Source organism: Pseudopodoces humilis, chromosome 3 (assembly GCF_049639895.1).
Source record: "Pseudopodoces humilis isolate 2021_Gansu_Grassland_sample_001 chromosome 3, ASM4963989v1, whole genome shotgun sequence".
Classification (NCBI taxonomy): Eukaryota; Metazoa; Chordata; class Aves; order Passeriformes; family Paridae; genus Pseudopodoces; species Pseudopodoces humilis.
Window position 1 is genome coordinate 90,018,165 of NC_142202.1, and position 22,494 is coordinate 90,040,658.

The window sequence follows — 22,494 nt, forward strand, 5'->3', positions numbered from 1 at the left end:
ATTTAACTGGAGTAGGGAGAGTGCAATGCTGAGGTCTTTGTAAAATGTTCTTTGAAGTCAAGATGCAGTCACTAGACTCATGCCAACATTTTCAGTCAGGTATTTTATATGCTGAATAACATCTCCAGAACACTGAAGAGAGACAGTTGGAAAAAGCTGAGCAGCTGGTTTGTTGGGGGTGCTAAACAGCATGTTAGAAGTTAAGAAGCTGATAATAAGGTGTAGGTCAAACCTACAGCAGTCATTGACATTCAGTCATTGGCCTGTAAATACTGGACAAATAACAGGAGCTTTTTAGTTGATAAATAGCTCTGCTATACTGGGATTATTAAGGGAGTTTAAAATTTAATAATAAAGGTGGAAATACTGTAAAGTATTTGCTTTGCAAATTTAGGAACTAAAAAGTGCACAGGAAGTTTTTACTCAGACCCCATATCTGTTTTTTGGTGAGATCCCATTTTTGACTTTACTCACCTCCATCTCCTTCAAAGCCTAAATATGGGCACAATGATGTCCATTTCCTCGCATGCCAGCTCAAGGAGGAGGATTGATTTAAGACACCCCCCATGTCAAATCATCATTTTAAAATTCATGCATCTTGAGATAATTCTGTTCTCATTGCTTTACCTGAGAGTGAAGATAAGTGAATTGCCAAAGATCAGTCACATCCAAATTTAATTCCTACTAAAATAAATGAAAGTATCTTTTAATAAGGATCTTATTTACAATTTGTGGATCTTCTGTATTTAAGTTTTGGTAAGGAAATCTCACCTTAGAAGAATACTGTACCAGCTGGTTAGACATAGAAGTTATCATAAAGCAAAATATTTACTATTCCTGATTAATCAAATTTTCAGGTTTTGAACTGCCTGATGTGGTTACTAATAAATAGTAGTAACTGTTGTCAGTGGAGTGGCTTGTATGTCACCTTAGGGTTTTTTTCATTTAGAAGGAATGCTGAATACCTAGAATGCTTAAGGGTGGAATTCTGGGTACGTAGGATGAAGTTATACCTATTTTCTCTACATTTAATGATAGGACTATTTTTTTGGTATTTCTCAGGAAAAAGGTAGCTTCAACTCTTGCAGCACCTGGATTGAAAGACTCACATGTTTATGGAAGTATGTTTGAACTTCAGTTTGTATGTGAATGTCATGCAGTAAGAAACTGGTGCACTGTAGGTACAGTCCAGAGATAAAACTGAGTTCTTGTCACCTGTACTGCTTTCCCTACATAAACTTTTGAGGTGTTTAAACAAAGTGATGATTCTCAGAAATTTTAGGAACTGAAGGCTATTGAGAATCTTTCATGTGTCAAGTATGAAAGAAGGTATCTTTAAGGAAACTGTGGAGGGCTTCAGAAAAGTAGTTAGTACTTCAGGCTATTGTATTCGCTTGTATTGTTTAGCTCTTTTGTTCATTTAACAAAGGCATAATCTCTCATTTAACAAAGGTATAATATTTTTCTGTATCATCCTTCTTTTCCCAAATGTATATTTAAAAAGATAAATGAAGTATGAAAGAGATGATGTTGTGTGGTATTGTGAACTTGCTGGGAAAAATGTGCTGCCTTAAAAGTTTGCCGGTGCTCATGATAATGCAAATGTGGACCTTGACATACATGTCATGTACTATGCACTCAGTAAGGCTCATCAATTAATAGAACCTCAGAAAATGCTAAAACAGCACAAAATAATAATTTTAAGAATGGGAATAAAAATCAGGCAGAAATTTGTAGGAAAAGGTTCTATCTAATCCATCTATCTTCTGTCTCTTAGGGAAACTCATCAGGATATTGAAATTCTGAGAGATGTTGCTCTATTGGTTGATCTGAAATTTTTGAGATAAGAGCATGATTAAAATCAGAATTTCATACTGTGTTAAATACCTGTAAAAAAATTCAGCATCTTTGGTTTTCAGCAAAAGGGAAATATTTTATTACTGCTGTGTTAACATATGTTTCTATAACCCTTTTAACGGTAGAAGTGCCAAAACGGTGCATGTGTTTTAAAATTAAGCAGTTCAATAGAAATGAAGGATTTTTTCTGTTTTGTAATATGTTGATAGGGTCATAACATGCAATGAATAATAAAAAAATTATTACATAAAGAGATTATTAATCAGATGCATATTTTATTATCTGTTCTTTTAACCAATCACTTCAGAGATGCCAGAAAACTGCTAAATGCATGGTCTACATTTCAAAAAAATACTTCCAGGGACAGTTCTAAGGGTTGCCTTTCAAACTTGAGTTTATTACAGATTATTACAGCTTTGCTTTTCTACGTTTTACTGGTTTAGGCATCATATCAATGGTGAAGATTTTGATTAATGTTTGGGACAAAATTCTAATGTTGCAAAAGTTGCTGCAGGTGATCAGAAGGAAACTGTGCTTACTGTTGCAGTGTTGTTGTAGCTGATACTATTTTTAGATAATTCCCTTGTTAAATGGAGATTTGTTTTACTGTTTAGTGTAAATGAATGAAAATTACTCCAATTGTGGCATTACACATGAATTTATTTGGATTAAATATTCTTATGAAAGTCATTCTCAGCAGCTCTTGTGACAAAAACACAGATTTATTACATGCAAAAACTGCTAAAAGGTGCACTGGTGAAAAAACTGTGCTGTGTAGACATTTCTTCTTTCTTTGAGTGGGGTTTTTTTGTCCACAGATGTTAGCTGTTTTGTATGGGAATAAAGGTGTTAGTTTATGAGTTTCTTGGAAAAACACATTTAAAGGCTTTGAATGGATGAGATGTGTGGACTGAAGCGCCAGAGGACATTGCCGGAATGTTAGGTGAAACCCATAGGGAAATAATTCAACAGCAGCATCTGGAAAGGAACTGTATGTGGCTTTAGGGCTTACTTTTAATGCAAGTAGTTAAGATGAGATTAAATATAGGTGTTAGTATGTGAGAAATGGAGGAACAAGGTAAGTGATGAAGGTGTATCATGTGGAACACTGGGATTAGGGAAGAGATTTAACAGAATCTGCAGCTGATCACAGCTGAATTTTTAAAACCCTGGAAACATAATTTGAATTGAACTACATACTAGCTTCATAGAAAGTAAAGCAGCATACATGAATACTCGACTGGGGAGTAAGAAGGCAGAGTATAGGCCAGTTCATTGGCCTTGGCACATCACTTTTGCCAGAATGGGATGAATGAAGATGATGGAAAATCAAGCTACTGAGTCAGTTTGCTGTTGGCTATGCAGAGAGGAATTAACTGGTGATTGAGAATTTTCTCTTGTCTCCTTGCCATTTTTTGATATTCATGACTTGATTCAGTTTCCTAAGCACTAGATGTGAGATGCCCTAAGGTAGCTGAGATAGCTTATAGGGTTGGCAGGTATCGAACAGGATTTACAGGAGACCTGTGCTCTCTGGCACAATGGCTAGAGGTCAAGTCAGATGCATCCCAAATGCACAAAGGTGCCTGTAATTAGCCATCTGACTTGTGCCCCTACTGTTAGCTGAGTGGTTGAATATACCTTTGGCCATTTCTGACTGTGCTGAGAAGAGGCTTAATTCAGTTGGCCATTCTTCATTGATGACACCATTTAAGATGCCCCATAATATCCTCCTTTATTTCCAGCTTCCAAAAAGCCACAGGTCCTATGTCCTGCATGCTGTGTTTAGGGAACCTTAAGACAGTTTATGCTAATATTTATGTTGGCTGTACAGGAATACCTAGGACACCTGTAGACATAACTTGTAGATACTTAAGTTCAGGTGTTTTAAAGTCCAGTTGAGTCCTATCATTAAGAACATTTCAGGATGTTTTGAACTTAAAAAGTGGTATGGCTGCATTGCCATTTAGTCCATGTAGCATTATCTTTTGTCAGTGTTCGGAAAAATCCTTCAGTTAAGATTATGTGTCACAGTAAAATGAAAATACAGCAATTGGTAGTACTATTAGATATCTTTTTTTTTTGTCCTTCATTAACACTGGTCTTATTACCCATTTAACAATAACATACATTTCTTTCTCATCACTTTATTATTCAGAATATGGATGCTTAAAAAACCCCAAACTTCCTGAAAGTCTAGAAGGGAAAGCAATAAAAAATCAGGAAATACCATGATTCATTTTGTTGTGACAACCCTTAATCTTCTCAAACTGTCTGAAGTGATGTTACCAATTTGAGTTTGTCATAGTTCCTCCAGTACCATTATATTTTCTTCCACTTGTTCCATTTCACTGTTCTCAGGTTTGCATGGATTAGAATGTGCTAAAATTACTATTACATTACTATTTACTGTAATAAATTAGAAATTTAACCAGTTCAGAAGATGCTGTGACATATCCTTATTACATGAGTATATTTTAGTAAGCTTATAGAATGTGATAATTTATTTTAAATGTTTATTTTAAAACTAGCACCTTATATCTATACATTTTTAATATTTCATATAAGGACAATTTTAATGTCTTTAACTATTTTCAGCTAAATAGGAAGAAAATTATATTCTTTAAATATGCTCACATTTGACTAATTTCATTGTGAAAGTTTTTTATAACAGATTTTTATATGAAGATTTTTATAACATCAAGAATGGTGTAGTGTTCAAGTTATAATTTCCTTACCATTATTGGGAAATTATTATGGTAACACTTTACAGATGTTATTTTTCTAAAGAGCTTTATAAATTTCAAATTCTCCTGCAGGATGAGTTGCCAATAGTGATGAAATAAATAGCCATTAAAATACTGTCATTTTAATCAGTGTCTTTTGGAAAAAGAGCTATGGAGAACATAGTGGTGGGCCACCTGTAGTTGAACTCATGATTTACTTGATCTTTTAGGCCCAGTATTTGGACACAGAAGATGATTTTGATTGCAATAGTAATGAAGAATAGTTGATTTACTTTTGGCTTTTAATTTTAATTCTTAAAGAACTATGCATAACTCACTTTTATTGACAATGAGTTATTTAGAGACACTTACCTGACAGGGTGGATGGGCTGAATTGTCAGTATATTCATTTTTCCCCTCACTGATATCCCAAAGTATTTTAAAGAGCCAATTACTTGCACATGTTGGATTTGTAATGATGATCATGCCTCTGCTTTTTCAGTGTGTGTGGAAAAACACCACTCTTTCTGCGTTCTAGAATTCTGTCTTTAGTCTTGCCTGTAAAACACTGTACACACCATAATACTATTACCATAAATAATAGTAGAGGAAAGTGTGGGAGGTTTTGGCTCCAGTGTCATCAGTGTGCTGTTGATCTCTGTTCTCTGTATCATTTTAATCCAGCCCAGATGGCAGAGTATAATTGCTTTTCCAGGCTTTGACCAAGATAGGGATATGGATGAAAGTGAGTTGGCTGTAAATCAGCTTGGTTAATGGAGAAATGCTGCTTGTTAGCCAAGGGAAGCATTTAGGGAAATAGAAAAAAGTAATGTATACACCATGTCCTGAAAATACATTTTTAATTTTTGCTGAAGTGAGTGGCTGTGTTGGCCTCCTGTTAATAATAGAGGTATCTAGTACCATTTATTATTGGTTTCCTTGTAACACAAGTCTTACTGTGATTGTGTATGCCTCTGCTACCACCTGATGCTACTAATTGATTCCTTGATCATTATTTTTCAAGTTGCCAAAAATTGTCTGTGACTTCAGAACAGCTATGTGCTTTCTTAGGTTGCAGAACTGTTTGCTGTAATTTGGGTATTCAGATCTTCAGAATGGGTATACAAACGCACTCTACATTTGTTGAAAACAGCAACAAATGGTTTTTAGAAGGTATCGAGTTGTCAGTGATAATTCAGAAAGTTCAATCTCATCCAGAAGACTGTTATTTGACAAATGTAGCCTGTCGTTTTTGTTGTCAGGTTATGAATGAATTTTTGTAAAATATAGACTTTAATATTAAAGAAGGTATTTCTTTGTTTTCAGAGGTAGTGTACAATCTTTGGGCTTGTTTTTATCTTTCTGTTCATCCTGTTATGCTACTTCATTTTTTTTAAGAGCATCCAACACCATAGCAGAGCATTGGACATAGTTTCCAGTTACTCTTAGAACTAGTGGCTGCTTCTGTTAGACACTCAGTCTCCAGTTCCTGAGATTTCTTTCTTTGAAGAGCTTTCAAAACAGCAGTTTTGTTAACCTGCCATAGGCTTGTGGGATTTTCTGACCCACTGGAGCTTGTGTTTGGTAAATTTTAAGCCATGACTACACGAGATGTCTGTGTGACTCTATACTGACGAGTTGCCCTTGGCCACGTTGTTAGAATGTAGCATGGACTGTCATGATTTTGATGATCACAATTTTAAATATGTAATATATATAATTCAGTGTATAAAATTCAATGTATATAATTCATATTTCTTCCCTTTGCTTAATAAAGGGAAAAACTTCTGGGGGTCTGTAACTATCTTCACATCAAAATTGCTTCATAGATATTTTCCAGTATATTTTCACTGGCTTTGTTTCTATTGAGTTGTGAAAATAACAGTGAAATGTCTAAATTCATAATAAATCTTAAATGTTAATAATTATATGCTTATATTTCCCCATATTTACTTATATTATTTCAAATACTACCAATAATTGTATTTTATGTAAAACTTACGTATTTCTTCATAAATGTGTATATTAATAGATTTTGCTCATGACTATTATATAAAGTGGGAAATACTGTTTTATTGATTTTCTATTCATCATAGCCTTTACTGTATCCCTGAGATAACACTACCAGTTAAGTTGTGTGCTATCATTTCACCATATCTATGCTTTGTTGGGTTTTGGAGTTTGAAAGCGATACATGAAAAGTTAGAAAGGAAGGATTTAATCAGGAGTAAAGCTAAAGAATATGGTCTAACAAATCATGGCTTTATATCCTGCTACTCAGAAAAACACTTGCCTGGTGTAGTAGTTCAGTGTAACTTGTCAGTTTTGGAAGAAACACTCTTATATTTTGTGTTGTCTTCAAGTAATCTAGAGATCCAGAAGAATATCTAGGTTATTAAGAAACTGAGAAGGTCATAAAGAAATACAGAATAATATTGTTACAAGATCACTATGGTAACCCATGTAATTAGTTTGACTAAGAGTAGTAGTTTCAGAATGCATTCCAAACACGCGACATGGTAAAAAAGCAGTGAAGATTCTTTAAGCTTGTTTACTACTACTTCTGAACTATGCACTTCCTCATGGAAGGCAAAAATGAGTAATAGCCTAAGAAGGAGCATGAGTTTAGTCTTTTATGTGATATGAAAAGTATGACAGAAAACAGCTTTCACCCTCTTATACATTTTAAAATGTATTATTGTTATATTTTATTCTTATGCTTTTTAAAAAATGAAAGTAGACACCTCCAAACAGTATTCAGATGTATGACTGCCCTTTAAATTAACCAAACAGTTCCAGGCTTTCAGTTTATGTGTTCATATTTCAAGCTGAGTTTACTTCAGTTGGTCATATGAGGTAAATTGTGTACTGGGGGCAGCTGCAGGTTCTGGTTTCCCATCCGTTAAGTACATCCACTGTAAGCAAAATAGTAAACTACAAATCATAGAAAGTAATCTGCAGGTGTTTCACCAAAATATGTGACAGTTGATTTCTTCTGATCAAATATAAAGGAAATAGTCTAGAAAGTGAGGAATTCCTCCATTCCTCTCTCTCAGACTCCTGCAGACAGAGATTATATTGATTTATTAACTCTGTAGCTCTTTAGAAAATGTGCTATTTTGTGTTTGTCTGAAAGAAGTGTTCTTTTCCTATAGAAAAAACAAGTTCCTTACTTGTTTTGCTACATCTCACTGCATTCTGCTTAGAATGTCAGGGAAGTGCTATGAAATTGGTTTGCAAACTTAGTACCTGTGTGGTAATTGTCTGTGTTATAGGTGATTTACCACAATTGCATATTATACCAAAGTTTTCTCTTTTATAAACATGGTTCTGTTTGTGTATCAGACAGAGCTCTTTTACTATTGGATTTCATTGTATTTTTTCATGTCAAACCCTTGTTCATTGCTTGAATAAAACATTATTATTTGGGTTTACTGTCATAACATCTGATAGCTGTATCCTCCAGTGGATAAGGAGATAAATCAGAAAGAGCTAATACACAAAACACTAATGTTCAGATGTATTTTATGAGTGCTGCTACTCTAAATTGAAAAGTGTGGTATTTCTGGCCTCCATCAACAAAGCTTATCCTTAGGGTGCTAGGTATTAACAACTACTACACTTTTGTTTCAGATGCAACTGATAGAAAGGGGCAAAGAAAGGGAGAAATAGGCTGCATTCTAATCCCAGCCTGTTTGACTTGGGGTACAGAAATACTCAAGGAGTATATATCTGAACTGGATGTTAAGGAACAAGGTTCAGATATTACAAGGAACTCTAGAATAAGAAATTCCTCTGTCAGGGAGAGGTGAGGGCCAGCAGCTCCCTAAGGGAGGGACCTGAGGGTGGTAACAGGCAGGTCTCCAGGCATTCCATGGGAGCTAAGTAGGATGTGAAGGGTAGGCCTAGAGGTTGTATCCTAGAGGGTGGGCCTAGAGAGGGTTCAAGCACAAGTCCAGGTCATTTGGGCGAGTTTGTGATGCTAAAGGAAGTCCAAGGTTACAGCTGGGAGTGCAGGTCATTGGGTCATGGTCTGGCTTCTGTCCAGTGGAGGTAAGCAGAGTTGGCCATGCAACCCTGTACCCCTCAGGCAGGTCCATAGTGATGAGAGAGATCCAGGGTCAAACTGCAAACTTGGTCCATGGGTCTAGGTTTGGATCACTGTGAATTCTCTGTTTACAGAGGAGTCACGGGAAAACAAGAAGGCAAGAATTAAATTGGTCTGATTTGCTTCTAAGGTGTTGTTTGGGCAGAAGAATGGAGATCATACCAATTGCTCCAAAGAGATGGTCTGAAATGACTTAGTATCTTTATTGGCCTGATGCTACCTAAGTATCCACGTGCTATATGATGCCTTTCATGTACCTGGAAAATTGTTGATGTTTAAGGTGACAGTTACATAGAGTATATTTTGGATTGTCTGCTGCGAACAGTGAAGTTTCATCCTTTCTTCTACATATTTATATGCCTTTGAGTTTTTCAGTGAGGGAGAATTTAATGGCAAAGGTGAAATCAGCAGCAGGATGGATTGGGAATTATGTCAGCAAGGAAGACTGAAAACTTGATTTAGAATGATGGAAAGAATATATTCCCTACTGAAGGAATGAGGAACTCAAAGAAGTTCCTCTGATTTCTCTTGAAATCATCTATAGATGATACCTAGTTCATATGAAGGAAATGTTTCCTTGAGATTACAGCACCTGAATTAAGACATAAGTAGCTATGTACAGTTCTATCTGAAGTTCCTGTGATAGCCATTGCAGTCATGGGACAGGACTCAATTGCCGAAGCTTAGGTGCCTAATGCCATTTGAAACAATACATGAGACGTCTTTCTGGTGTAGTGATATTCTATGGATTGAAAAATGCACAAGACACTTGTGCCCTTCTGGAGTGTCATTCAGTCTCCTAGCAGTTAAACATACCTGGCAATTGAGATCATCAGCCACTAGGTGTGAACCTTAGGATGACCTGACTTATTTTTTATCTCCATCAGCCATATTGGAGCTTCTTCAGTGGAAATGGCAATTTAGACATCTGTTCTGCCTTCATAAACGTGCATGGGGGGACCATTTAGATGCTCAGTTAGTTGTCAAACATGTTCTAGTGCCATTTCAAGTGCCTGCCAGTTTAAAGGCATCTTGACAGATTTGAAATGAGACCTGCATTAAATGGACAAAGTGGGACCCTTCCCTTTCTGAGCAGTACTTAGAGGCCAGAACTCTTGAAGTCATCCAGAATGACTCCAGGTAGGTCTATGTAGACAACAGCAGTGAGGTGCGGTTTCTTAATCTTGATCTGAATACCTTGTCTGCTGTAGCTTTAGAAGACCTATTCTATTGCTTTTTAAAACTTGTAGTTGTGTTCATGAGTAGTGCAGTTGAGTGTGACTTGAATGTTGTAGTTTTGTATAAGAATAGTATTCTTAATATGGCAACATTTTTCTTCAGTCTTTTGGGCATTCATTATTAATGTAATTTGCTACCTTTTGATTTGCCAGCTCATCAGAATACTTGTCAGATTTTTTTTCCAAGTCTTAATTTCTATTTTCTTAATAGAAGTAATAGTTTTTTTTCTTTATTTGTTTATTAGTTAATATTATTTGTAATTTATCACCTTTGCCTTTACCATTAAAGTCCTCTTTGTCAGCAGGATTAGAGCAAACAACTGGCCACTCCAGCAGCATAAGCATAATTCTTGTAGCTCAGTTAAATTTCTTTCTGTTTAAAATCATATTTCTTACATTTGTAAGAATGCAAACAACTCTGCAACAATAAGTAGTGTACTATCAGATTATATTGGATTTTAATAATTAACGTAAATGACATCAAGAATCTTAGGACCAATACTTTACCATAGCAATCCCTACAGTGAATTCTCTGTCAATTCAGACAATCTCTTGATATATGTAAATCACTACTCTTTCATGAGCTCAAACAGGCCTTCTGACCTCAACAATTATTTGGTTTATTTCAGATAAGTTATCTCTGCTCTTAACTAATTATATTCTGTGATGATTTACTTGCTTTTTATATTTTGGACATGTCTCTGTTGACTGAATTATTTTTTGGAGTAAGAAGTCCCAATATTTCTACTCATTAAATGCCAGGCTACTGTTTTATCTATGACATCTAGTTTATAGCCCAGGATCAATTTTGCCATTTCATTTTTTTACTTAGCATCAGAAACAATATGGAGGGTCCTAAGTGTTATCTTATGTATTGCTGTTATTGAAACACATCTGGTATGTCAATGGAATTTTTGGGGTATGTCTGTGTTAATATTCAGGTCATGCATATAAAGTGATATCATAAGAAAACTTCATTTGAAGAAAGATTATCTGAGGTTGAGTGTTTTTGCTAGTCATGGTCCATTCATGGCTATTCTTCACTGAGTGGTCACGTCAGCAGCATACAGCAGCAGTTAAAGAATGCTCAGTTTATCTTTACTGAGGGATATTCCTCAGGTGCATCCCACTGTTTTTTGAATCTTCTCCATTTTTTATCTAGTTAAGATGGGAATGAATATGTTTTATATCTGCCTTCTAGTAGTGTGAACTATGTCAACAAGGATTTTAATTTCTTCCCGTTTATTTCCTCTAGGTCTTGTAAAGTTTAGAGACATCTATGTGTTCAGAAGATTGACCAGTTTTCTTTGTTCTCCTTCCAGCAATCATATTATTTATCATAGAGCCTTCTCCTGGTTTTTTGGGTATTTTTCCATGTCACTGCAGATATGCATTATGGAGTTTGATGCCACCTCTCTGCTGATTCTTGTTGAAAACTGTTTTCCTGAGTTGTTCTTTGTACAAGATGGACCTACCTTTGTTCAGTTGTCCTCTGTGCCAGAACACCACCTTGTGGAAAAGGAAAGCAGAACTTTATCTTGCTTGGTTAGAAGGATTGAAAAGACTTGAACCTCCAGATCCTTCTTTTTTATGTTTTTCAGTTACTTTTGAGAAGCTCTAGGGAATATTTGCTATTGCTGTGTCTGTCCTTATGAATGACCTTCATGGAATAAAAATCAGAAAGCTGAAGGAATCTCAGCACCTTTAGTAGAAGTAATGAAATAGTGACAGAGCTTAAAAGGTGTGTTTATTTAATTTGTTTACATTTATTGTTACATTAGGGAGATTTTACTGCTTTAATTAAAAGTTACTAGGGTTTTCTATAATGAACCTGAATTGCAGCTATTTATAGTTGGGAGAAAATGTTTCCATGGAGAAATTTGGCATTCAATGTCTCAAGCTAAATGGTTTGGTTTTCCTTTTTCTATTTCTTTTAAAAATACTCTTTGGCTGCATTCTGTTTTGAGGGAGGCAGGTTTTTTTTTTGTGGTTTTATATGCTTTTTGTGCTCCCTTGGCAAGACTTGATACATGGAAAAAAAAATTTTCCAGGCTCTTAGTCTTTTATGTCAACTATTTCCTTTTTGATATTTTAAACATGGTACTTTTTTAACAGAGAGCAGTCACCCCTAAGTATTTGCCATTACTACTTTTCATATATTGTTACATAAAAACAGTTCATATAGTTCAAGTTAGTAAATATTTTTTCTGAAACAAAATTGTATACCTGGAATGTTTAGTTGTACTAAAATTGGTACTTGTGTATTTCTGCAAAGTTCACAATTTCTCATTCATTGAAAATATAGAAATTTGTTTTCATTTTTCTGTTTCTATTTTCTAATTATTATCTGTGGGGCATTTAATACCATACTTAAAGGAGTTGAAATTCTCTAAGTTGGTCTCGCTGGTTCAGAAAATCATCCCTTTTACCCAAGGGTGTGCTGTACATTTGAAATGCTCCAGTTAGAGTTTGGGGAAATGAGTCCTTCAATTCAATGGACTGATGCCATCCAGGTAGTAAACAGATAAGTGTTTAAACTCTGCCTAAGTTCTTACAGACTTCAGTGTGTTCTGTACATTTGGAGCTTGACTAGTGAGTGCAGATGGCATTGAGCCTGGCACAGAATGTGACTCGTGACTCAGGTGATTTCTTCAGATGTTATTTAAGTAATGTCCAGATATTCTGCAAGTGTGCAACTATGATCAGAAAACTTCCTAGAAAGTGGAGTCTCCTCTTTCTTCCCAACAGCTTTGTCAAGTACTTATTTCTTTCTCTCTTGGAAGAATGTCCCAAGAGTTACAGATTATTCACAGGACAGGTGAGATTCCTTTACTCCTTGGATTCAACTTGGGCCACATCATAGAAAACTGCTAGTCACTTTAGCAGAAGATGGTACACATACTTTTATAATAAGTCTCCAATTTTTTTCTGAGTTCTATCCAGCAGCAATGGACTGTAAAATGTATAAGTAGTACACCGGGATTTGAACCTAAGTGTTCTGCCTGTCTTTGACTTGCTTCTTATCTGAGCTTTAGGAATGAAGCACAAGAGAAATTATTAGTTATGCTGGTGAGAAGGATGATCAGAACAGAATTTGTGAGATGAATAAGAAACTGGCTGAGGAGGAAATAGGAGATAATATTGAAAGCAGATTTATTAGACTGGAAAGACATTGCTGGTGGAGTTTCTCCATGATTTTTTAAAACATCTTTCTTCTAATCTATTTTTTTTGAGATAATATATGTTTGTACTAAAATAAGGTAATGATGTTAGTCCAAAAGTTTTCACAAGAAAGTATCAAGGTGGTAATATCTGCTGATAACAGAAGGACAGGAGACATTTTCAGTACAACATTGGATGCCACACAGGAGAAACTGAGTAACATTGAAGATAGGAGCAATCAAGGTACCATAAATAAAATTAGATTAAATTCAATGCAAAACAAGACTCTTCTGGACTCAGAGCCAAGTTTACTCTAAGCTGTTGTAAGTTCATCAGCTTGAAGGGTATACAAATTTGTCTATAGTATTGCCTTGAGTTTCCAGTATGTGGGAATCATTCCCTATGTGGTTCTCAGTGTTGTTCTCACTTGGTGAACAGTGAACTGAAGTTGAGACTGACTGGTGAACAGGAAGGCTATAGAGAAAATCAGGGGCTGAGAGGCCTGGACTATGGTTCCAGAGAGATTGTTTATCTAGTATCACAGACAGAAAATAAAACCAATACTTGAATGCCTTTCTGCAATATGCCCTCCAAACTTTTGACCCCTATGAACTCCAAGGGCTGCAGACATCACCTGATGTGTCTGTGTGAACTGTTCTGAAAAGACAAGTACAGCTCTTCACATCCACAAAATTTTGCCACAGTAGGCACTAAACAGGATTTACAAGATTTGGTCTAGAAAATGAACACTTTTTTTCTCAAAGTTTATGGACATTTTCCATGCTCTAAATTATGCTTTGGTTCACATAATCTATCTTAGCTCTCTTTTTATTTTCCAGTCACAGCTTCACTCATAGTGCAGCTGTGGCATTTGTCTTGCAACAAGAAGGATCTGATAATCATGAAATAACCCAGATTTATGCCCTTAGTGCTGAAGCAGTGCCATATTTGTGAAAATAACTTAAGAGGAACAATATGCAGCAGATGTGAAGGTTTTACCTTCACATTTAAGTAGGTTTATACTGTCAGTGAGTGTGGGCTTAGCAGGGCCTGACAGAGTTTCAACTTACCAGATGTTCCATGTGATCAAATAGATGCTATACAGCTGTTTCCCATTCTTTTTACCGGGCTCAGATAAATACACATTAAATGGTCTGAAATACATTTATTGTATTTTGGCAAGTCCTGCAGAGAACTGCCCACAGGCACCAAGAATGCAGGGAGAAACCAAGGGTGCTCATAGGCATGCTCATTTTCCATTAGTGAGGAGAAATTAGCTGCTGTGTGGTTAGAACAACCCTGATGATACTAGTCAGGGAGGAGTAAAATATGGGGTTTTCCTTTGGCTGTGGATGTTGTGAGATTAGTGGCTGTATTTACGGAGCGTCTCCGGTCTGGAGGAGCTGTTACTCCCACGGCCAGGAGCTGTCTCCCTGAGCTGACAGTGTCACCCTTCCAGTGGTGTTAAAATCCCAGGAGAGGTGGTGGGTTCAGTGGAGCAGCTGTCCTGCAGGTAGCTCATGCTAATCCCAGCTCAGGCTTTCAACACTGGAATGGAGAACTGGTTTGGCTTCTGTCCTCAGTGCAATACAGAAAACAGCAAATTTCCAGAGCTTCTGGCAAGGCTGCCTGTGTCTCTCCTGTCCACTCCTGAGCATGGGCAGCATGCCCCAAATTAGCCATGGGGTGTGTTTTTAAGGGTACACAGCTTTTGGGGTTTAATCCAGCCAACTGCTCTGAACTGTTTCAGGATTTATAGGTCCAGTTTACATTAACTGCCGCACCTGTCAACTTGATTCAATCACAGAGCAGCTAAATAATAAAAAAGGAAGTTTCATTTCCCTTCACCTGCTTTCCTGTTCTAATTTCTCCTTCCTCCCCCTCCAGTTCCCCATACTCTCCTTAGCCCTTTGACCTTACTGCTGCCTTCCTTCCCTCTTGTCTCTGTCGGCCTCTTGCCTTTCCATAGCTGCTCTACACCTGAAAAATTCTTCTTTTGTACTAGAGGCTTTCCTTGTTCTCCTTTAAATCCTTTTTTAAAACCTTCATTTTCAGTCAGAGAAATAACTTTAATTTTTCATTAATAATCTCTTTAACATTTCTTGACTGCTATGTTCTTTTCAGATTTATAGCCAAGTCTTGCAAACGTTTACAGAGAAGTACCTGTTTAGTTAAATTGAGAACATTCAGTTATAAGTTTGGAGGACTGGATTGTTCATTGGAAAGATTTTTGAAATGGAAATATTTCTCTCTGTAAAACTCAATGTTCATTTAAGGTTCTATATACATTTTTAATAAAATTTTGTGACCAAAAAGGAGCAATGGAACATTCACTAACTCCTGTTTTTAACTTTTATTCCTTAGGTCAAGGTGTGGAACATACTCTCACAGATTTTTAAATGCGCTGAGCAAACTTAATGTTGATAATGTAACTTTATACCCTGAAACATATAAAAGGACAAGTACAAGCTGTACCTTTTGATCTTGGTGACCTTAATGGGTTTTTATTTCAGTATTGATTTTTATTTCAGGAACCTCAAGCATCTGGTCTGCCTGAGTACATAAAGATTGTAGAAGTTGGGCCGAGGGATGGTTTACAAAATGAAAAGGTAACTTTTCTCTTTCTATTTTGTGTGTGCTTTGACTTGGATGTTAGCATTATTTTCATTGTGTAGAACATGTCCATCCTGCTAATTATGTTTCTTTAATTTTATAATGGTAAATATATCTATTTTCATATTGATAACTTTCCTTTATATTAGAATGAAAGTGTATTCCTATTTACCCAGCTTTCAGATCATATAATTTCTTTCTATACTTGGCTATCTAGCCTTTCTGTTACTCAACATTTCTTTTTACTGGAATTTGTCTTGTCAGTCAGTAACATTCTGTCAGTGCCATAATTGGTAACTATGAAACACTGGCTGTCTTTGTAACTTGTGTTTCTGCTTCAAGTGTTATGTAGAAGGAATAGTGAAATAGGTTTTGTCATGCTTCTTGCTGGAGAGACAGGGGAAAAAAAATATTGCTCTTTTGATAGCATTATTTGCCTGAAGGGAGGGGAAGGGAAATTGCTTGGTAGGGAAGCATGGAAGAAGACTGAAAGAGATTATGGGTACATGTGTAGAAACTGTCATCTATTTCCACAAATGGGAGGATAAGATCACATATATCGTTACTGATATCAGAGATACTAGTGGTATTAGCAGAATAAGAGTTACTCTGCCTCAGCTGTGCAACTTTTTTCCCATTTTTTGCTGGTCACACTGTTAGTATTTCCTTTGTCAGTTCTTGCTAGTTTGGTGTTTAGTTAATAAGAAATAACGAGGACAGGTCTATAACAAATTACACAGAAGTGCTTCCTTTTGTGATGGACAGAAAATGGAGTAAGATCATTGTATACTGCCTAGTACCTTCCTTATACTTCCTTCTTTAAGGAAATGGTAATTATGGTAAAATGTGTAAGTCTAGTTAATTATTTTTAAAAAAGTGTTGATTATGTACTGGAAACATTTGTTTTACAAAAGTTTCTTATGCATGAAATACTTTGCTAAAGTGTATCTTCATCTCTGTAGATGATAGTCCCAACTGATACAAAAATTGAGTTCATCAACCAGCTTTCCAAAACAGGCCTGCCTGCAATAGAAGTGACCAGTTTTGTTTCATCCAAATGGGTGCCTCAGGTATGCAAAATCAGCTTCATTCAGAACTATTTCAGTTTAAGTGACATTCCATTTATTTATGTAACATTAATTTGAAAATAGAGATTTGGAATGGTGGGACAACATTAATATAATTTAATGTTGTTCCTACTTCTTTGCTACTCTTCTAAAACTAGTAGTCATTCATGTAAAAAAAAACAATTACTATACGTTATTTTCTTTTACTCTAAATGAAATACAGTTTTCCACATTTGGAAATGTGATTGGAAGATCTAAATTTGGGACTTCTGTATATGTAGTAGTAAGGCACATTACTTATTTTGGAGTTCTACCACTCTAGCAGCAACTACACTTAATTTTTTGTAAGATTGTAATAATTTGCTTATTATTTTTCTAGAATTAATTTTTACATTTGCTAGAATGCAGCAGAAACCTAGCCTTTCTTGAATTGGCAGCAGAACTGCATTGGCATTAGATTGCCATGTTTCCATTTGAGATTTAACACTGCAAATTCAGGCTTAGTTCTGAAGTTTGATATTTAGCACCTGTTTGTGTTAGAATAATTAATTGCAAATTAATTATTTTCTGCAAATAAGGAAATTCTTGTATATGTAATTTAAACTATTCTTCAAGAAACTGCACACTTGTTTGTACAGGAGCATTTGAATACTTTATATTGGACAAGGAGCATAGAAGTTACTTAAAAATTAAAACAAGAAGTTAATTGATTTGAGAAAATACTTCCATTTTGACAATGTCTGTTGCATGTTGCACATCTGACAAAATGCAGATAAAGTTTTTTTTACATTTTAAACTGAGAATAGATTCTGGACCTGGACTGTATTCTAGGCTTTTCTCCGAGAAAAGCATAGTACAGCCATGCTTCTTCATGAGTTAGCAAAGCAAATTGTACAACACTCTGAGGGACTCCTTTGCTTTATTTAAGTGCTCTCAGGGTCACCAGGGAAGAGTCTAGAAGAAAGATAATAGTAAAGGCCAACAGAAGAGTGACAATGCAGAATTTCTTTGGCGTCAGTACAGGGGCAATGATATCTTGTCTGCTAAACTGGAAAAGGTTAAGTTTTTCTAAGTGCCATCACACTTTGCGAGTTACTGCAACAGAGAATAATATAGTTTTTTAAATGTTAGAATAACAAGTCTGAAGCAAAGGTGTATTTCTTCCTTTCTTAATTATTTCCTTCTCCTGTGAGCCTTTACAAGGACCAAAATTATCACAGGTTTGTCAGATTAGAAGAAAATGAGCAATCCCTTCTTGTCTTAAATCCATGTCTGAATACTTTGTTTTAATAGCTTAATTAGTGTTTTTTATTATTTATTTATTTATTAGAGGTTTTTTTTTTATTTTTATTTAAAAGATAAGATTGTGTTGCTTTGACAGAGAGTGCACTCTTGACTTTTTCTTTGCTCTTTCTTTTTTTCATAGGTCATGGGAATAGAATTTACTATGAGGGTTTAGATCACTCATTCACTTATTTCTGGTTTTAGTATTTTATACCATTTTCGTATTTAAAATGGTATTTTATGGTTTCCCATCCACTGTTGTTTTTGGCAAAGATTTTTTTTTTACTGAAAAATCTAAAAGAAAAAGTTTAGCAGTAGCAAGGTGCCATATAAAACAGGATCCCACGCCTATAACATAAACAGCTAAAAAGTATAAATATCTACTATTAGGAAGCTTATTTTTTAAGAAATTGGGAAAAGAAATATATTATTACAATTTAAAATCTTATAACATGCAATATGTGCAAAGTTGGGATTTTACTTACAGGAAAAATAACAATGGGACAGATTCAATACATATAGTATTATTTGGATTTGGCAGGTTTATACTGGTTGAAAAAGTATCATTTTGGTTTTCCAGTATATTTTAAGACAGGCTATAATTGTGGAGAGTGAATTTAATTCCAGCATTCACCATTTAATTTATCATTTGGTTTCAGACATTCTTTTTTGCCCTGAGAAATGTAGCTATTACTTATATTAAATTGAGGAATGAAAAATTGTTCCTAAAATACTAACAGAGATTTTTGTGATGTTATCAGACCAATTTAATTCACATAGTAGCAAATACAAAAAGTTTTGTGCTATCACTTGTTTCCTGATAAGAAACAAGTTGTGTCTTGCTTTAAAACACTTCTTGCACCATGTATCCACTTCCTTATAGATACATGTTGGGTTTATATTTGAAGATGAATACATGGATTTTTCTGATATTTTTAATCCATTCATTTTCATAGAAGGAAGCCAGTGACAGGAAGATTCCAGGTTATAATTAGTATTCTTAGCTAATAATGTTTTATAATTTAATATCATGTATTTAGAATTGTGGTACTACATAGCTATCAATAACGTATCTGCTGAAAGTAAGGAGTAATAAAAACTCTGTAGTTCATGTATATTTTCACATGGTACTTCTCAAAATACTTTTCACCAGTGTGGAAAGAAACAGAAATCCAACATAATAGTGTTTGCTTGAGAGATTGCTTCTATGAGAACTCATTTAAAAAGCATTTAAAATGCACTATTCTTTTTTTAAAACTCAGAATCTTTAAGACATTAAATAAGAGGGATATGTTTTATTAATTGTATTGTTTTCAGGTATGCACACCATAGAAAAAATTCGGTTTTAACCCACTTCTTTAAAGAAAATGTGCTTATCTAAAGAATCTGCCTTTTATTAAATGAGTAAGTGTTTAATTCATCTTCTTCATACAGTACAGGGAGTATATTTAATCTTGAATGTATGAGAAAAATGTAAGAGTATCTTAAAAAGGCAGATTTTATTTTGTGAGGGGAGACTAAGGAAAACAAGTACTCTGATTTTTGCTATAATAAAGAAGTATTTTATTCTTTAGAAAGAAACTTCTGAATATATTAAAACATTGCACTATGTGGACAACTGGATTTTGCTTTATTCTTAAGAATAGACATGTTTAGTCTTCAAATGTTCTGATTACAGTATTGAGTAATTCAAGTTCAGTTATGCTTAACATTGTAAAGTTGCATTTATCAGTGCTGAAGTTTTCAAGATTTCTATGATTTTTAAATCTCAGCTATTCTGTTAATTTCACCTATTAAGTCCAGTGAAGCAAAATACAGGTTGCTGTAACACTTTATGAACAGCATGATCATGTCTGTCCATTTATGATGCACATTATATTTTTACAAATACAAACAAAGGAACACTGTAGAAGTCTTAGCCCTAGTATAGCAGTTCTATAATCATATAGATCTAAAAAGATCACAAAACAAATAGTCAGAAATTAAGAAATTAAAAAAGAGTATTTGTATAAAGTCAGTTTAACCCCTATATTGTTAGACCTTTTGTATGAACTATACAAGTAATGAAGGCACAACCACAGTCTGAGTAAATTTCTATTTAGCTATGTAAAATCAGAAAATAACTGTTGATCAATACAAATTATTTTAGATGGCAGATCACAAAGAAGTAATGAGTGGTATTGAGCGGCATCCTGGAGTACAGTATCCCGTTCTTACACCTAATCTTCAAGGTTTTCATTCTGCTGTAAGTGCCTTCATAAGAGTTGTCCATATTTACCTCTTTTATGTTGCAGATACTTTCTGTTCAGTACCAGAAACTAGCTTTTTAATGTTAGAAGTAAGCTGTAGGTTTTTTTCACTGAAAAATTCAGTTCCTGTAATGAGATATCTGTTAAAACAGAAACCTGTGCATAGCTGACTTAAGTATTGACAGACAGATTATAGTGCTACAACTTTGCCTCTATGGTAGCCTGTATGAGTTTAATTAATTGTGCTTTATCTCTGTCCTGTATTTAGTGATATAATGAAGGGAAAACAATGAAACAATAGTTGTAGATTATTCCTGCATTCTTCCTTGCTGATGTTTTTTTCCCTCTGTTTGAAAGAATATTTGTCTCTGAATTGTCTCTGTTGCTGAATTTTAGACATTACCCTGCAGAGAGTAAATGCAAAAACTTCATATGTTTTCATTGAAGAGTGTTATTCTGACTGGAGAGTGGGAGTTAGTTGACTATTCTCCTAAGCTTAAATGTTTTCTTCTATCAGCTGGCTTTCAGCCTTCTAGTTTGCCTCATGTTAGTTGATTTACTGAGGTACTGAATACAAGCTCAGGCTAATTGCCTGTTCAGTGAAGTCACCACATTTACACATTTTCTAGACTGGTGTTTGCTCTGAGACTTCTCTCAGCAGACTCTCATGTACACATTTTCCATATTATCCTTATTGACTGTGACACCAAGACCAATGGAGCCCTTGATCCTAGAGTTGGCTCTAACAAGAAAATCCCTGTTGGTTATTGTTGCTGCTCTAGGCACATGCACACAGAGAGCTTTCCCAAGAATGACTTCCTGGTATTCAGGAGGAACAGACAGTGTGAGAGTTGTTGTATGATCTTTTCCTTTTCTGAAAAGATGAATGTAGATATCAATCATTGTTATTTGTATAGGTGATTCATGTGATTTCTTACATATTATTACCTTTGTCATTCATAATTTAAACACGTTTAACTAATTGCTAAGAAGAGGCAGAAAATATTCCATAGTGAGTGATCACAAAATTTTATTCGATCTATCTGTATGCTCTAGCTTAAAAAAAAATTGGAATTAAAGTTAGATTTTAGATATGGATGATATGCTTAATGTACTTTAAAATTTTAGAATGCTATACAGAATTAAATGCCTAATCTAATACTTTAATACAGCGTTATGATTCTGTTTTCTTTAAATGTATTTTTTAGATTGCAGCAGGAGCTACAGAAGTCTCAGTATTTGGTGCAGCGTCTGAATCTTTTAACAAAATGAATATTAATTGTTCAATTGAAGAAAGCATGGAAAGGTTTGAAGAAGTCACTAAATCTGCAAGGAATATGAATATTCCAGTGCGTGGGTAAATATACAGATTCTGAAGTAATACAGAGTGACTGGAGTCATTGTTACAGGGGCTATTTGGTACCAGTAGAAAAGTTTATCACCAAATTTTTACAATTTAGATGAATTGTAATAATCATCTTTTCTGTGATTTTTATTTTTAAGATTGAATATGCTTAGTTATTTTTGCATTTTTAGCTACTGATGGTGACTCTTTTGCTGTGGAAGTTGAAAAATGAAGGCTGTGTTTATGAAAGTTCATTATTCTAATTAATTTTTACTATCACAGATGACAATAAAATTTCTTTTGTGCTGTTGAGAATTCGTAACTCTGGTACCTTAATAAAATGCCCTACAAATTTTTATTTTATTGTAGAATTCATAATATATCACTACATACATTGCAGCATCAAGGTATAAAAGTGAGAAAACAAATTTACTCCAAAGAAAAGACTTTTTCTATGTATAAATTATTTTGAAAACCCAGACATTGAATTTTTTGAGTCTCTAGTTCATGAAAGTTCAAGAATTGTCCAGCATTTATTTTTTAATTTAAAATTATCCTGAATGGTACTCACCTTTGAACAGTATAGATTTTCATTTCCATTTTCTTTTGCATCACAGGTAAGAACTACTTACCTAAGAGTAATTGGGAAGGTCCTTATGGTTATTTGTGAAGGTCCTTGTGATGTAGAAGGGCTCATATAGATTCAAGGGGAAATTCAGCAGAGAATCTAATCTAATCTACTAGGATTAGAATCTGCTTAATCCTAATCTACTAGGATTGCTAGTAGTTTAAATTACATCATGCTCAGAAAATACCTGGGCTTAAAAATAGGTAGAGGTAGATAC

The 22,494-nt window shown here is 34.8% G+C and overlaps 1 protein-coding gene across 2 annotated transcripts in view; it reads left to right on the forward strand.

Moving 5' to 3' along the window:
- The window catches only part of HMGCLL1 (3-hydroxy-3-methylglutaryl-CoA lyase like 1), a 75,314-nt gene that overhangs the window by 6,011 nt on the left and 46,809 nt on the right, over positions 1-22,494 (forward strand). The window contains exons 2-5 of one of the 2 annotated variants that reach the window (XM_005518108.3): positions 15,623-15,700; positions 16,667-16,774; positions 20,205-20,300; positions 21,513-21,661. In XM_005518108.3, coding sequence (XP_005518165.1) covers positions 15,623-15,700; positions 16,667-16,774; positions 20,205-20,300; positions 21,513-21,661 — 431 coding nt within the window. The remainder of the gene's footprint in view (positions 1-15,622; positions 15,701-16,666; positions 16,775-20,204; positions 20,301-21,512; positions 21,662-22,494) is intronic. The other variant, XM_088052847.1, reaches the window with a different exon arrangement.